This window comes from Danaus plexippus (assembly GCF_018135715.1).
Source record: "Danaus plexippus chromosome 3 unlocalized genomic scaffold, MEX_DaPlex mxdp_25, whole genome shotgun sequence".
Classification (NCBI taxonomy): domain Eukaryota; kingdom Metazoa; phylum Arthropoda; class Insecta; order Lepidoptera; family Nymphalidae; genus Danaus; species Danaus plexippus.
In genome coordinates, this window is record NW_026869844.1 from 802,321 (window position 1) to 817,668 (window position 15,348).

Here is a 15,348-nt window from a genome sequence, read left to right on the forward strand (position 1 = left end):
AACTACATATATAATAAATGAAATGTACATAAAGTTTCTTTTTAGATGTTGTTTTGGCCTTTGGGTTCACTATCTGTTTGTAGCTTAGAAATGGATCCTCAAGTAAAAAATTCAATTAAGCGATCAAGATTTCTTAAGGCTTCTCTTGATTTCTATTCGTAATCTTATAAAGAAAATCCTTAAAAACGCTTATGTTCACAAGCTCGATAAAAAACGCCAACGTGAATATTTTATTTCGACATCAAGTATATTATATAATCTCATATTTTGGCTGCAGTGAATAGTTCAAAGTTCAATTTAATATGACATAATCCATTTATACGTCTCAATCAGCGCTCCTGTTAATTTTTAAGGTAAACTGCGCCAGCTAGCAGATGTCGTTCGTTTGCAGTTCCTATGATTATCTTACGTTGATTTAAACTGTGAATCTATATGGTAAATATTTTGAAGATAGTTTGAAAACTGTACTATACTGTATACTTTTATATAAGCAAGATAATGGCGAATGCGATGCCTCATAAAAACGGAATAAGGTTTTATATCAACAACTTAAAAAAAAATGGAGTGTCTTCTTTGTTTGTAATGTCAAAGTGACAGTTTTTTACTAAAAAGATATGAATGTAAATATTATATCAAAACATTTTTTTTTTATTTTTGTCTGCCTGCCTATCGGTTTATTTGTTCCGACTACTCTCTAATATAGATGGAACGATTTTGACTTGACTTTCACTGGCAGATGATGTGATAAGAAGCAACTTAGGTTACTTTTGTTTATCTTTTTATTAACTTTATACAGAGGACGACATCGCGGCAGATCTTGTAAAAAATATTAAAAATCTATATAAAAACAGTTTATTTTTTTCTATGTCCCAAGTAAAAAAAACATTCATAAAACGTCATCTTGTGAAGTAAATGTTACATTTGATTTGATATTTTTTCATATTCATAATTTAAGTAACATTTCGTAGCAGTATAACATCAGTACCTCAAACAATGGCCGCCCGAAATATCGCAGCTCGTTTATCGTATAAATAAAAGCGTGGGCGCGGCTAGATTGGATTTGATGTTAACAAATTGAGACCATCTGATTATGTCAGTGTTACGTATGGTCCGGTCTAGATTTTGACGTTCTTGTACACAGATAATGGCGTCTTAAAATTAAAGAAAGGAGTTTTTATATGATAAAGAAATTAATTATATAAATATTATCTCAGTTTGTTTGAGACAGAACAGTGCTCATTTGAATATATATGTATAATAATTTAAATATGTATAAAACATCGATTCCTTCTATTTCTGGCGGCAGCGGATTCATTTTAAGTGGTTCCCACTCGAAGCTCGCTAGCCTTGTCGGTCTATGACCCTTCCCGCCGTTAATATCTCGGGGAACTTTATGAAAATTTGTTAACGTTGACACATAAATGGTTTTCTAATTACAAATTGATATCGAATGTTACATCATTAAAATTTCTTTCAAACAGATGATAAGGTAAAATTCAAAATTTAGAGCGACGGAATTTTATATATTGTTTAATAAACACGGTTATTTAATCTTTAAGTTCTATACTGTTATAGAATTAAACATCAATCTCATTGAATAGTCGAATTTCATAACTGAACGTATTTTTGATTTCAAAACATCAACAATTTTATGACCATAAAAGAAGATCCAATGGAAATTTCAGGCAGGAGATATTTTATAATTATTTGTGGTCATAAAAGAAGCGATGTGTAGTGTGGCCGGCGAACACTCGGACATTCGCGACGGTTAAATTCGTCTCGGGACCTATCCTTGGCCTATAACCGTTGGTACGTCACAAGTCAACGCGTGTTCTATATTTAAAATTGAAGCGAAATAATTAAAAAAATAATATAATTATAACAGGCCTGTTAAAAGATGATGTATTTAAACTTTATACTGAGAACGTTTGGCATAGACGAGACGGATCTGTGCCAAAAATATAATTGGTATCAGCCCACCATTTGCACCTAGTTTGACGACCCAAATGATAAAGGAATATTTATATTACAGAGAAAACTCGGACCTTATGTAAAAATAACCGCCTGCAAAACTTATTATCTCATTATGTTTTAAGTTTTCGGCACCTAAAAGATTTCACTCCGGTAATTCGATTATAAAAGTTTAAAAACTACTACTAAGAAATTATTTTACGAAATTTGATTTTCCTTGAAGTAACACTCGGAACTTAATTCTCATTCCGTCATTGTTGTTATATGAAAAACAAGTAATAACACGTTTTCTAATTATTGGATATTCGGATTCTTTTATAAGAGTCAGATTTTTCCATTTTTATATAGCCATGTTATGTATATTCTGTTTACTAAAATATATTTCGTAAATTTTTGGTTCTTATAAATTAATATGGTCATATAGACTATATTTTTATGGAAATAAATTGTTAATAACAAATAAATTTTAATCAATTTCAGGAAGTATGAGTATTGACCGTACTAAAAAGCATTCTTTGTTTATAATATTATAATGTACAAATAAATTCTTATAAACATTTTTTTACTTCGAGTAAGATGTCATATTAGACATTGTAACCGTACATAAAGATATTTTTATACATATCATAATTATTTTATAGCACATATTTTATTCTGTAATAGTAAGAGAATTGAATGTGACAGGTTTAATCTGTGCAATATCATTCTACAACAAGATGGCGGTTCATGTGAGGTTTCCACAATAAACAACCCGCCCGCGCTAGTGCACATTATGACCATTTAGTGTCGGATGACGAAACTGACAATACTTTCTATTATTAATTATAAACTAGCTTTTGCCTTTTTAGAAGAGAAAGTATATTTTTCATAGGAAATTATCGTCAGGTCTGCAAAAAGTTTTATTCTCTGTATACTTATCAGACGATGAAGTTAGGATTTATGTGCCGTGTTAATGGTTTTGGAATTTAAAAAAACATTCTTAATAGGAAATTGTTTATTTTTTTTAATCTCTCGTAAATTAAACTGTCGGTAATCTGCTAATCGAACTACGTTTCATTGTTAAATTTAAAGTTATAATGTTATGTTTGCAAGTTGATTCATACCATTACATTCAATAGGCATAACGACACTTTCTCTTTGCTAAAATATTAATTGTTACGCAATTTATTTTTTTAACTTTCAACCACCAATAATTATTAGATTAAAAAAAAAAACCGGTGTTTCTAATCACAAAATCTCGCCAGTTAGTGTCAACCAAATCGAATGGAGGGAAAGTTGAAAAGCGCGGTGAAAATGTTCGAGCTGTCACTCCGGGGGTCGAGAGTCGCGGCAACAGATTATACACGGCTGATGTGCTTTATGAATATGCATTATAATTTACATAATCTCTTTCACATGCTGTGTAAACTCATGGACATCATTTGCCAAATAAGTCTCAAATCATTGATATACTGTTTATAAATATTTATTAGGCGGTCCCTTTAATTGTATGATAAAATAATTTTGCAACATTATTCGTAATCCACAAAGATGATTGAGTGTGTACAGTCGTTATAAGCAATAAATTACGTTTATGATTAATAAATTATCTAGAATTATGAACGAAAATACTTTGAATTGTTAGTTACGATACAAACACCTACTAGGATTACAGAATGTACTTGGTAATTGCTAAGGAAATTTTCATTCCCTCCACCAGAGTCCCATTAATGAAATTTTAGCAAAATTTATTCGGTACTAGTTATATACGAAATAATTGTACTGAATATAAAAATGTACAAAATGACGACGAAATCTGTTTTTGCTTGTAGATATAATATAACAACCATAACATTGGTTCCGTTTTTTTTTTAATTAAATTTATGTCATATATTACTCGTAAAAAACTTTTTTTATAGTTTTAAATATATTATTTTTAATAGTTGGAATGATATCTATTTAGATACCAGTTTTACTAAGATACATGTATAAATTATAATTAGTTATAACAACTATCACCATATTTATGTTACACCCACTTCATAGCGGACTGTAATGCGACATGCGATAGATAGACTCAAAATTTTAAATCGTATTAACAAAGTTTCCTATAAGAATTCCACTTAAATGTTTTGAAAGTGCAACTGCAACATGCGTTTTTTATCAACAGATAACTTTGAAAAAGCTAGTGATATTCAATCTATTGTATATTCATTCGTGTTCGCATATAGCTTAATTTTCTAACGATGTCAGAGATTTGGTTCTCAATTCGGTCTCATATAAATCATGTTAACGATATTTCAGTTAGTATTAATATCAATAATTTTTATTTATTTGTATTATAACCAAATCATTTTGCAGTATAAATGACTTGAAGAATTTGAATATCTTGTTTTGCCTGGTTCCTTTTCTTAGATATTTAGATTACAAAGACGAACAAAAACATATTAAATCTTTTTTTCACACTTGTATTTTAAAAACTACTAAAAGAAGTCGAAAGTTTCGTATATTATTCCAATATTATATTATTTATTATCTGTGAACATAAATCTGGAGAGTACAAACAAACAAGTGAGGTCGCTAAATGTTTAATCCTTCCCTCGGTTTGTTAGTCGTTTAATAATATACGAGTACGTGAATATTGGGACTGCACTGCCACAGCGCGGCCGCTTAGTCCGGCTTTTGTATTGGAAAAAAATTTACACAGAAATTGGATTCAATATATCACTGTTTTATTACAAAATGTAATGATATTTAGACTGACTGTTAGTATATTCAATTTATATATAATAATCGTCGCATTATTTATACAAATCTGAAGAGTAAATCGCTTGAAATTTGGATGGGATATTGTATGTGGTGATATAATTGTGTTTAGTTGTATTTATACATGAAATTGTCATAGAATTTCGAAATAAAACAAGTATGTGAGTCATGTCAGTACATTTGAATCCGATCTATAATTAAGTTCGTCGGGATAGGCGCGCGAGCATATTAATAGCAACGCGCATGTCTTTAGCGCACGCCTAATTGGGAAGCGGCTATGACCGAGAGACAAAAACGATGTACTATACATATACTTATCTATTTTTGATATTATAATATGTATATACCTTTTAAATTTTTTTATCATATAGAACTATATGTAAAAGTATAGATATATATATTTTATATTACTTACGAAGTTAACGGTCTATGAAATATATATATTTTTTAGTTATTACTGATAGGAACAATCAAGATACAGACGCCATATTGTAACCAAGAATATGAAAATTAGATTTGTTTTTAAATTAAGTTAACATGTTTTGTATTGTTATATCAGTAACACTGTCTTACTTTTTATATTATTATCTTGTCACCTTCAAATTTACAGTTTATCTAATTTTCGTAATATATTTTTTGACATATTTCTTTATTTATTCAGTATGTTTCTATGTTACACGAACTTTCCAGACTAAGTCATAACAATACTTCTTAATTGTATAAAAATATCGGAAGTTGGATAGGGATCTTTTCTCTCACTTCCTCTCGCTGTAGTCATATAGAGCTGTTTCGCCTTGTTAAAGGTACGGGCTTCCGCGTTGTTTTCATTTTCAGCCCAGCTGAGCTGTCCCGACGCGTTGCCATGGCAACCATTGATCGGTCGCCATCTTAAATGCAGCCGTCTGCGACTATTGACAATCAAATGTTTGAAACGAATACGGCGTTCGACATTCTGTGTTTTGAATGGAAATAAATACTTTTATAACATTTTAATACTTGTCAACTATACCATTTTAGATTAGTGATACAAAAAAAGTGTCACTCCTTTCACAAAAAATTTAAGACATCGTAAACTGATTTGAAATTTGTATGAAAATGTACCAAAACGAGCATGATATCACTTCAGTGGAACACAATATGTAAATTGGAGCTAACTTTGGGGACTTTGTAAGTGATTTTGGTGAGGCTCGGAATGCTAGCGGTTGCTGAAATATATAATATTTTATTCACTCAAATCGAATACATGTTTCTCCTTCATATTAATTGGTTATTTTAAATAAAATGAAAAGTCAATATGCTCCGAATTATTAATACGTATGAATCCGTTATGAACTTAATTTACATATGACAATAAATGGAGGCATGTCGAAATCTACACTGCGGCAAAACGATAATAGATCAAAATAAGCCCTACTGAAACGAAATAAGGTTCAGTTTCTAATTTGTATTGAGTGCATTATGAATACTGAAGTGTTTTAATGTTAGCGAAATTGAAATTAAATAATATACACTCAGATCATTACTTCTTATACGGCAGCCATTTTGTTTGGAATAATTCAATCGTTTTAATCTCCGTCAAAGTACAAACTAATGTTGTTCAATGATTTATTTCCCTGTTGAAAATTTGAAATGCAGTAACTAATTATAATGTCGCAACAATTTGCGGTCGCAGCTAAAGTTAGACTTCTGTTTGAAACAATACAGTGAAATGTAAGGGGAATTATTTAAACCCTCTGCAACCTTTCAGCTTGCGGGTTTAAAATATCAAATTAGTATTTTGACATAAACTGTAATTTTTCAGGTACTCTCTAGTGTTTATTCTCATTTAATGCAAGATATTTTGCACTAAGCGATTTTAATGCTATTACACAAACCTTTTTTATTTCTTTTATTCAGCCACTGAAGTGATTTTTATTAAACATTTAACTTTGGGATGTGGATATAATAAATTAATAAAAAAAATGTTTTTTTTATTCCACTGACTTAATTTTTTTGCCCATCTATTGCATGTCACATTACAGCCGGTTGTGGAGAAGGGGAAGAATGAAAGCCTGCAAGCTTGCAAGAGCTGAGCTCGCTTTATACTTACTCATAATCACATAATAAATATATCTATGAGTGCATAGATTGTATTTATATGTATTAAGAAGTCAAACAAATTGCATTTATGCCTCAATATTATACTTATTGCCTATTATCATTCACAATTGTCGAATTAGGTTAGAATTAAGACCGTAATTATTTTTTTAATAATATATATATATATTGTTTATCCAACTACTAGAAGTTTATTAGCTCATATTAATATATAAAGTACTTAAAACATTCTAAACTATACTATTTTTCATTTTGAATACAATCAGCTGTAAGGTCATTGTTCCATTCAAAGAGAATTCCATTCATTTTCCGCGGCACAAAATATTTTAATTCCCAGCTCCTTGAGTCAATGCCGTATTACAGACTCATTACAAGTACATATTTGAAAAGTTTGTTATAATTATCTTAACACAAGTCACAAGTAAAAAAATAATACAGACGTTCTGACAGTATTTTTGAATTTAGTTTTCAAATTCACCTAAGTCTATTCCAGGGATTGCAATGATATTTTTCATATATTTATGGGTATTGAAATAGTTTGGCCATCGTCTGTTTCCTTCGAGTTATAAAACGGGTGTTTCCAAGAAAAGTGTTTCGGGGAAATATATTGATACTGAGATGGTGAGTTCAAAACCTACGACTTCATTTTAACCTTCCAACGGGAACGACAGTCGAGCGCTATTCAAAAAAAAACAAAAATAAAAACGACAGTTTATTGTATTGTAAACATTAATATGACTTTCATTCTTATTAATTTAGTGAGTCCAGTTATTATGAGGCAAAACATTTTAATTCCGCCTTATTAAATAGTATTTGAAATCTTTTCTAGTTAACGTATAAAACAGGAAGGTTGATAGCCGGTTGATTCTACAAAGACGGAGTACCTTTTCCTAAAACCAGTACTAGTGATACCGTAATCTCAAAATCTTTACGCTTACCACAAGTTTGTAACGTCGCACCAAATAAGCGAACTTTTTCTCGTTAAATAACCTACGTTAATACTCTAACGAGCTAAGATATAATCAAAAACTGGTATTTACGCACAAACTCATGGTAAACATGCCTGTGTATATTTTAACACCACGAAAAAGAAGTGAATATAGAATTTCAATAATTTCGATTCAAATATCAATGTATATGACTTTAAGTTCAGCTCAACGGCTATAATGTATCAAACACAAGTTTAACATGTTCCATTAAAATTATTATGTATTACTTCATTAGTATTGTGTAATAAAGTATTCTTTCTTTTCGTTTCAAATACAACAGCTTCCACTCGTCTTATTATTCAGACAACGTTGAAAAACTCCGAGATAACTCATGATTTGGAATTCCAAATATTCCTCTTGGAAGCTGCGAACGATTTGCGTTCAAAATATTTTGAGATCATAGAAGAAAATTATATTATAAGATTTCTAACACTACGTTTATCAATCTACATATTATATACAATTACTATATAGATATCTCTCTTTCCCACATGATATTGTCTCTTTTTTTTTTGTATGTTGTGTTCCCTTACTTATGCATAGTCTTACAAACGTTTTGCTTTTCTTACGTAGACTTGAGGACGTCTCAAAACCGTATGACACGTAAGTCGTAACCATACATAGTTTTATGCCAAAAAAATTGTCTACTACTTTGTGGGAAGTGCTATTCAGTGAATATTAAAAAGGAAACGTTATGTACCAACAGTTCGAGATATAAAATTAATAGGTTTTTATTTATTTATGGCATAAATGTCATTTATAATATTGTGTTTACTATCCAATATTACTTTGTTAAACCTGATCTTCTAGATTAATCTTTTAGCCGTATTCTAGCCAATATTTTTTTCTCGTATTTATTTTTACTATTACATAATAATAACCTTAAAAAAATAATTTAAATAACAGCCGTACGATTTATTAGAATGTCATTCGTCAATTTGAACATATGTATTATATCATTTTATAAAACGTGAGCATTTACGTCACATCTGTTTGATAATTTTGTTGCGTACTTGGTGACAACAAAAAGAATTACTATTATATTAATCTAATAGGTAGAGCTCACCCCATAGACACCGTCGAATTCATTTCTAACAAGCATAGGAAAGTTTCACAATCACAAACACATTCCCTCAGACGTTTTCACAATCCCAGACAAATTACCACAGTACTAACATCACGTAGTACCTGATTATACAATTGCGGGTAACTCTTTACTGTGTGATAAAAGGCGTACGACCGATAACGGCAGGTGGGCACTGTCGACGTGTCGTGTTACAAATTTTATGTACAGCCTTCATACAGATAACGCTGCCAAATTTTTAAACATTTGTTGCTTCGGTGATAGTTTTTAATTCGGTCAGGTTATATTTAATTGCCATTCCGAATATCGACTCTTATAAATATATTTTTATAATTTCGTATTAAAAACTAATTAACGTAAAGATATTTTTTATATCATTACTTACGAGTGCACATTTAGAAAGAAATAACTTTGTTTTTTTCTTAATTGATAATATTTAAACGCTCAAATCATTCAGCCGGTTTTATGAAAAAATATTTTTAAATTAACAACAGTGCGGAGAAAAAGTAAAATACATATTTAGCATAAATGAATAATCTACTCGAGTTTTATAATAATATCTATTTGCAGTATAAAAAAGAAACGAAACATATCGATAGACGTAACAGATTATTAAATAAATGTAAAACTAATAAAAAAAAAAAAAATAATAACATCTTGTAGAAAAGTTAAAAAACGTTATGTTTTATCAAATATATCCAGCGGCTTTTGTGCTTACATTATTAAGTATCTTAAAGGTCTAATGGAAGTGTTATCATTCATTCAAACTTTTAAACGGGAGTAAACCTGACTATTAATTTCCAACACTCACAAAAAACGGCTTGTCAAAGATTAAGGCGAGTTTAGCAAGAAATCTTTCCAACGCCTTTTTTTTCTTAAAAGATAAGATCATTAATACAATATTAAGGTCTCTTAAACTAAAAAGGAAAGCTGCTTGTTGAGGTAATAAACAAAAATGCGATCAGATTGCACGAGTTCCAAACCGTGTCCGTGGACCTTAGTCCCTTGCGGTTATCAAAATCGTTAAATATATGAGAACAGCTTTTTAAATTAGAATTTATAGGACATTTTAGGTGAGAATTTATAAACACATAATAATTACATTAAGTGCCAAATCGCTTTACGAATCTGAAAACGTACAAAACTCCCAAAAGTATAATTTAAAAATGTTGGTACTTGAACCATAATATTTTCGCCCACAAACTTTTATTACATGTACGCGACAAACCCTTAGCAGAGGTCTACTTGTCATTAAATTTATTTTCAGGATTTACTGCCAAATAAACTTTTAACGCAAATTAAACGTCCGTAATGCTTAAACATTGATGCGGAGCTAACAACGCTTCATTAGGTACTGCGTTGGTTCGTAAAGGTCACATGAAGATCAAATGACATCACGAATTCTATGATGCACCGGTACGAGAATTGGGCCCACCTTTACGAAGTACATTGTTACAGTCTTATTATAACCACACCTTTTATTGTTCTGATGGAAGGAATATCATAAAATCTAAAATTTTAAAAACATAATTCAATATAACTGGGTCATTATAAGTTGTTTTTGATCGAAAGTTATTGCTCTTGGTATATACAATTGTCAATCTGACAAAATTTGACGCTGTCATTGACATTTCCATATAAATATTCGATGAGTTATTTTTTTTAATAATTTAAAACAAATCTTTTATACGAACATCGTTTTGATTAATAATATATACAACAAAGGTATTAATCCAATTTGGCAGCCATTTTAATTGTAGTAACCATTAAAGATATGTTATATTTCATTATATTCATATGATAAGAATTCAACTGAATAAAGATAACTAATTTATGGATTTAATAATTTGGTTAGGTTTTTAAATGGTAACATTAAGCCTCCTGTCAAATAGTGATTGAATTTTGTTAAGAATTTAATCCAACATAAGGAACAGTGCTATCATTATCTTACATTTTTTTATAGCTCACAGTCTTCTGATAAGTGAGGAACAATACAATGGAATTACAAAGTACATTATTAATATCGGATAAATTTAAGAACAAAGGAATCCTTTTAGGGTAATTGCTTTTGAGGACGGACATCAATCGTACCGAACTCGCGGATGTCGTTATCTTTGCCGTACATGTACTGTGTGTCTGTCGGCGTCAACAAAGCCGCTAAACTTCCTCTTTCTAGGGAAGCAATAAATCAATAAATGATAAAATCATCTCACGAATATGGAGCATTTAGTAAAAAAGCAAAATAATAAAAAGTCACAAACCAAAAATTGTCCACTTAGCAAACCTTTGCAACAGGTATACATTTTAAGAAACAAAACACTAAAGTTCAATAACCCTATACCGTAATTCGTTAGCTGAACACCCACAAAGTAGTTTTGGCATTAAGTCTCATATACTAAGATGGTGCATGAATCACATTATCAATACTTATTTGGAAGAAGATTGCTCAATATAGAATAATTAAGCGAATAAAATATATATTGCCCATAAACGAGGCAATATTTCCTCTCTCTTAAACAATTTTTTTTCAAATAGCTACCGAAACGTTGTATTAACAGCATTTAAAATTCATAGAAGCTGCAGCTCTTCAGTTCAAATGAGAATGACCTTGTCTTACCTGAAACAAAAACAAATAAAAATAAAAATAATAATTATCGCATTATTTTTGTATACAAGTTGCTTTCCCCGGTCAAACAGACTCACTTTTGCCTTTGTTTTTCTAACTCTCAAATACTTTCAAAACCTCAGTCTCAAAGTGTATTAAATCTTTCCAGTGTTATATACTATGCTACTTATAATAATAATACCCAAAGCTATTGTTACTCCTCTCGTTTCAAGTTCGTATACAGCCTACGTGTATGTATACTAAAATGGCTATTATTTGTCTTATATTTTTTATCGGTCCATCCGTCTTATATACATTAAACAGTTACCCATAGTCAAATACACATTCACATATAAAATAGTTAAGATTTATTGAAGGTGAAAGTGAAGGCCGTTCTTTTTTTAAATGTATATATTATTTGTACTAGTGATTTATACAGTGGTAGATCTTACTTTAAAGTATGTAGTTGCGCCTATTAGAGAAATAAGTCAATGTTACATCACGGGTCATAGATGGGAGTTGATTATATTTAAAAAATTAAAAAAAAAAAAAACTGGAGACGACTTGGAGCTGCGTTAACGATAACGATTCATTTTCCACAAAAACTTATTTTGATATGCTTTGATTTTACAAATAATTTTAATATTTAAACGAATAATTTTATACTCTCCTTCAACACTGAATTCTTAATCACTCTTTACTAAAGCACTGTTTACTTGCAATCCTAATTGGAGACTTCAAATTTATTGCAATCATGTAAATTGTGCTGCAATGATGACATCAAATAATAAAAATTTCGTTATCTTTTGCAAAATCAACTAACGTATAATCAACGTTGGTAATAAATATACGTTTTGACACGTTACACTTTAATTCTTTTAAATGTAATCAATTACATAAATATTACTTAAATTGATAACTTTATGTATGTTAAAATATGTTATATAATATAAAAATGATCTTCAGATAATTGCTTATATAAATGATATTATATGTCACTCGATTATTTGTTAGAAATGGAGGGTGGACTTAGGAGGATAGCTGTTAATTCGTTCCTTCTAGCGATTGTATATGTAAGTTTAATTATGTGAGCTTTGTAAATTGTTACGAATTATTCTACTAGAAATTTCGATGTCTTTACAGGTGTCAAATATATACTGTCAAAATGTGCAGCTCGAGGGAGAATCAAGAGGAAACCAGCTAGCCCAAAACATAGATTTAAATCGTGACCAATCCCCTAAAGCGCAATTAATGAACACTCTTATATCTATAGCCAATGGAAAGAGAGAAAGGACGCCAGCATCACAAATGAATGCCATTCAGGACACACAGCCTGCGGCTGTAATGCCAAATCAACGATCCAATACACTAAACGTCATGGCTGCTTCGCCTCCAACGAGTACAGTGCCAAAAGACACTAACGCTGTTAATAAAATGTTAACAACCAGTTCGCTGCCTCAACCGGTCATTTCTAACTCCATGGCCAATATGATGATGCCAGCATCTTTTCCATCTTCATATCCTGCGCCATATATAAAATCATATCAACCAGTTGTAATGCCAGTGCCCACGTCTTATTGCACAAGACCTCCACAAGTTATCCCTTTGGAAAACTACGCCAATATGGTGCAATCATATCCAGCGAGTTTTCAGATTCAACAACCTGCAAGCATTCCGTCCGTCGTTTATGCGGAACCAATTAGTCCGATAAATTATGAAATAAATCCATCCAGTTCATCAAAAGTTTTACCAACAATTAAAAGTGAATCTAGTAATTATGATATCGTTAGTGGATCTTATAGTACACAGAATCCGGAGCCAGTGGTCATGATGAGTGATCGTGAGGGTTTACCCTTTAACGTACAAATTAACGTGCCCCCTCAGAACGCGGCAACTCCTCGAATAACGCTTATTTCTGCAGCTCCGACAAATCCACCATCAAATCCTAATCCCATTACATCGAGTGCATACCCGCCACCAATGCCAATATTCATGAGAAACACTCGTTCTAGTTGGAAGAATATTCTGCCGATAATACTAATAGCTTTGTTCAACGACCGAGATGGTAATAGCAATTGTTGCTGTCCCTGTAACTGCGGCTGTAACTCTGACAGCCCCACTCCTATCCCGTATCCTATACCGATACCGGTAAATAACCCTATCATAAACAATGGTGGATCATCTCAGAACCGTTCTCACAGACGAGACGGTCAGAACGAAGACTACGACGATGACAACTGAATGTCTACGTATTTACCGTTTGTTATAACATTAGAAATTTAATTTAGACATATTTATAATTTAAAAAGACATATAGACTGTAATTTATTTATTAAATAATAAACTATATCACGAATACAATTATACATATATTATTTTCTTTAATAAAATGTACCTAGTCACATAATATGTCCATTATCACAGAATCATCCATCGTTTAATTAAGAACGACACGTGCTTATCAGCGGCTTGATGTTCAGATCACAAGATACTTGAGATCAGATAAGCCTGGTGTAACGAGACCAATATAACTCGTCTCAAACGTTTTTATTAAACAGAATCATTAAGGAAGGTTTCTTAACAACCTTCGAAATATTAGCCTGCAGTGATGAGGGCATTTCCAAGGCTCTGCTTCTTTCTAATATTTCTTTTGTTCTGTCAGGTGAGCTACGTCCGTAATCTTTATATGCGATCAATGTCTTAGGATAAAGTTTAGAGACAACATATATTAACGAGGAAAGCAGTTCTAAATTCATAGTATTTGTGCTTATTAAAATTAGTCTGAATTACAGGAAGAAGTTTCAAGCCAAGTGCTGTATCCGGGTTATGGCGGCGTGCCAGTACCGTACGATACCAATGATGACGACGACCTCGGCCTGCTTTTGACGGTGCTGCTTCTGGCGACCAGGAACAAAAACAACGATAACTGCAACTGCTGCAGCTGCTGTAACTGCGGCAGTTCCAAGAGTATACCAGTGCCGTATCCAATACCATTCCCAACCAACAATCCCGTCATCAACAACCAATCATACAGAGACAGCTATGACGATTATGGCGACGAGGTCCAGTCTACCAAATCAAACACCACCGAGAAGAATACGACACGGTCCGATATAACTTACACGTATACTCCTGTAGCTGTACCTATAAAAGATGACGATCAATAAAGCGAAATTAGTTATATATCATACTCTATTTTTTTCTCCCGACAATATTGCGTAACGTGTACTCTCAAAACACGATATACAATATATATATGTACTTGGATAATGTGAGTCTTTATGTTGAACTCAAAAACCGTCAATTTTAAGGTTTCTGATTACACATACATACGAAGAGTTATGAATGAAAAACATGCGAACGGTTTTACACTGAGTAAGTAAAATTTCTTGACAGAAACAGTTTGAACTGCAAACTTCAATTAATAATGTAGTTTTAATAAATAAGAAGTCTTTTACGTGCAAAACAACAATACAACGCCATTTTGTTTTATGCGTACATTAAACAAGATTATTTATTGTAAAATGATCATATATAAATTGTGTTCAGAACGAATTAATTAATGTTTTAAGTGAACTAAGGAAGAAAGGTCTACCCAATAATTGACTACTTGGCTACAATTATGCTTTATACAAAGCTAGTTTAGAATTTATATTACTATCGATTTTGTATTAAATTTTCATTGGGAATAGAAAACGTTTTGTTTAGGTATACATCAAATATTTTTAAGATGAGTTAGAGATGATTTAAAGAGTGCTGTCCTATGACGTCCAAAAAAAAAACGCCGTGAGACCTGATCGCTACAAAATTAAATATCTCATACAGTAATTAGCACACACGTTAATTTGAGTATGAAC

General features: G+C 31.3%; 1 protein-coding gene across 5 annotated transcripts in view; it reads right to left on the bottom strand.

The window, feature by feature from the left end:
• Positions 1 to 15,348, bottom strand: part of LOC116768259 (serine/threonine-protein phosphatase 2A regulatory subunit B'' subunit beta-like) — a 63,143-nt gene that overhangs the window by 19,584 nt on the left and 28,211 nt on the right. Inside the window, exon 1 of one of the 5 annotated variants that reach the window (XM_032659206.2) lies at positions 8,869 to 9,119. The exons of the other annotated variants lie outside the window; for them this stretch is intronic. Within the exon in view, the coding sequence (XP_032515097.2) occupies positions 8,869 to 8,904 (36 nt within the window). The 5' untranslated portion in view covers positions 8,905 to 9,119. Of the gene's footprint in view, positions 1 to 8,868; positions 9,120 to 15,348 lie in introns of those variants that run through there. 5 annotated transcript variants of the gene reach the window in all.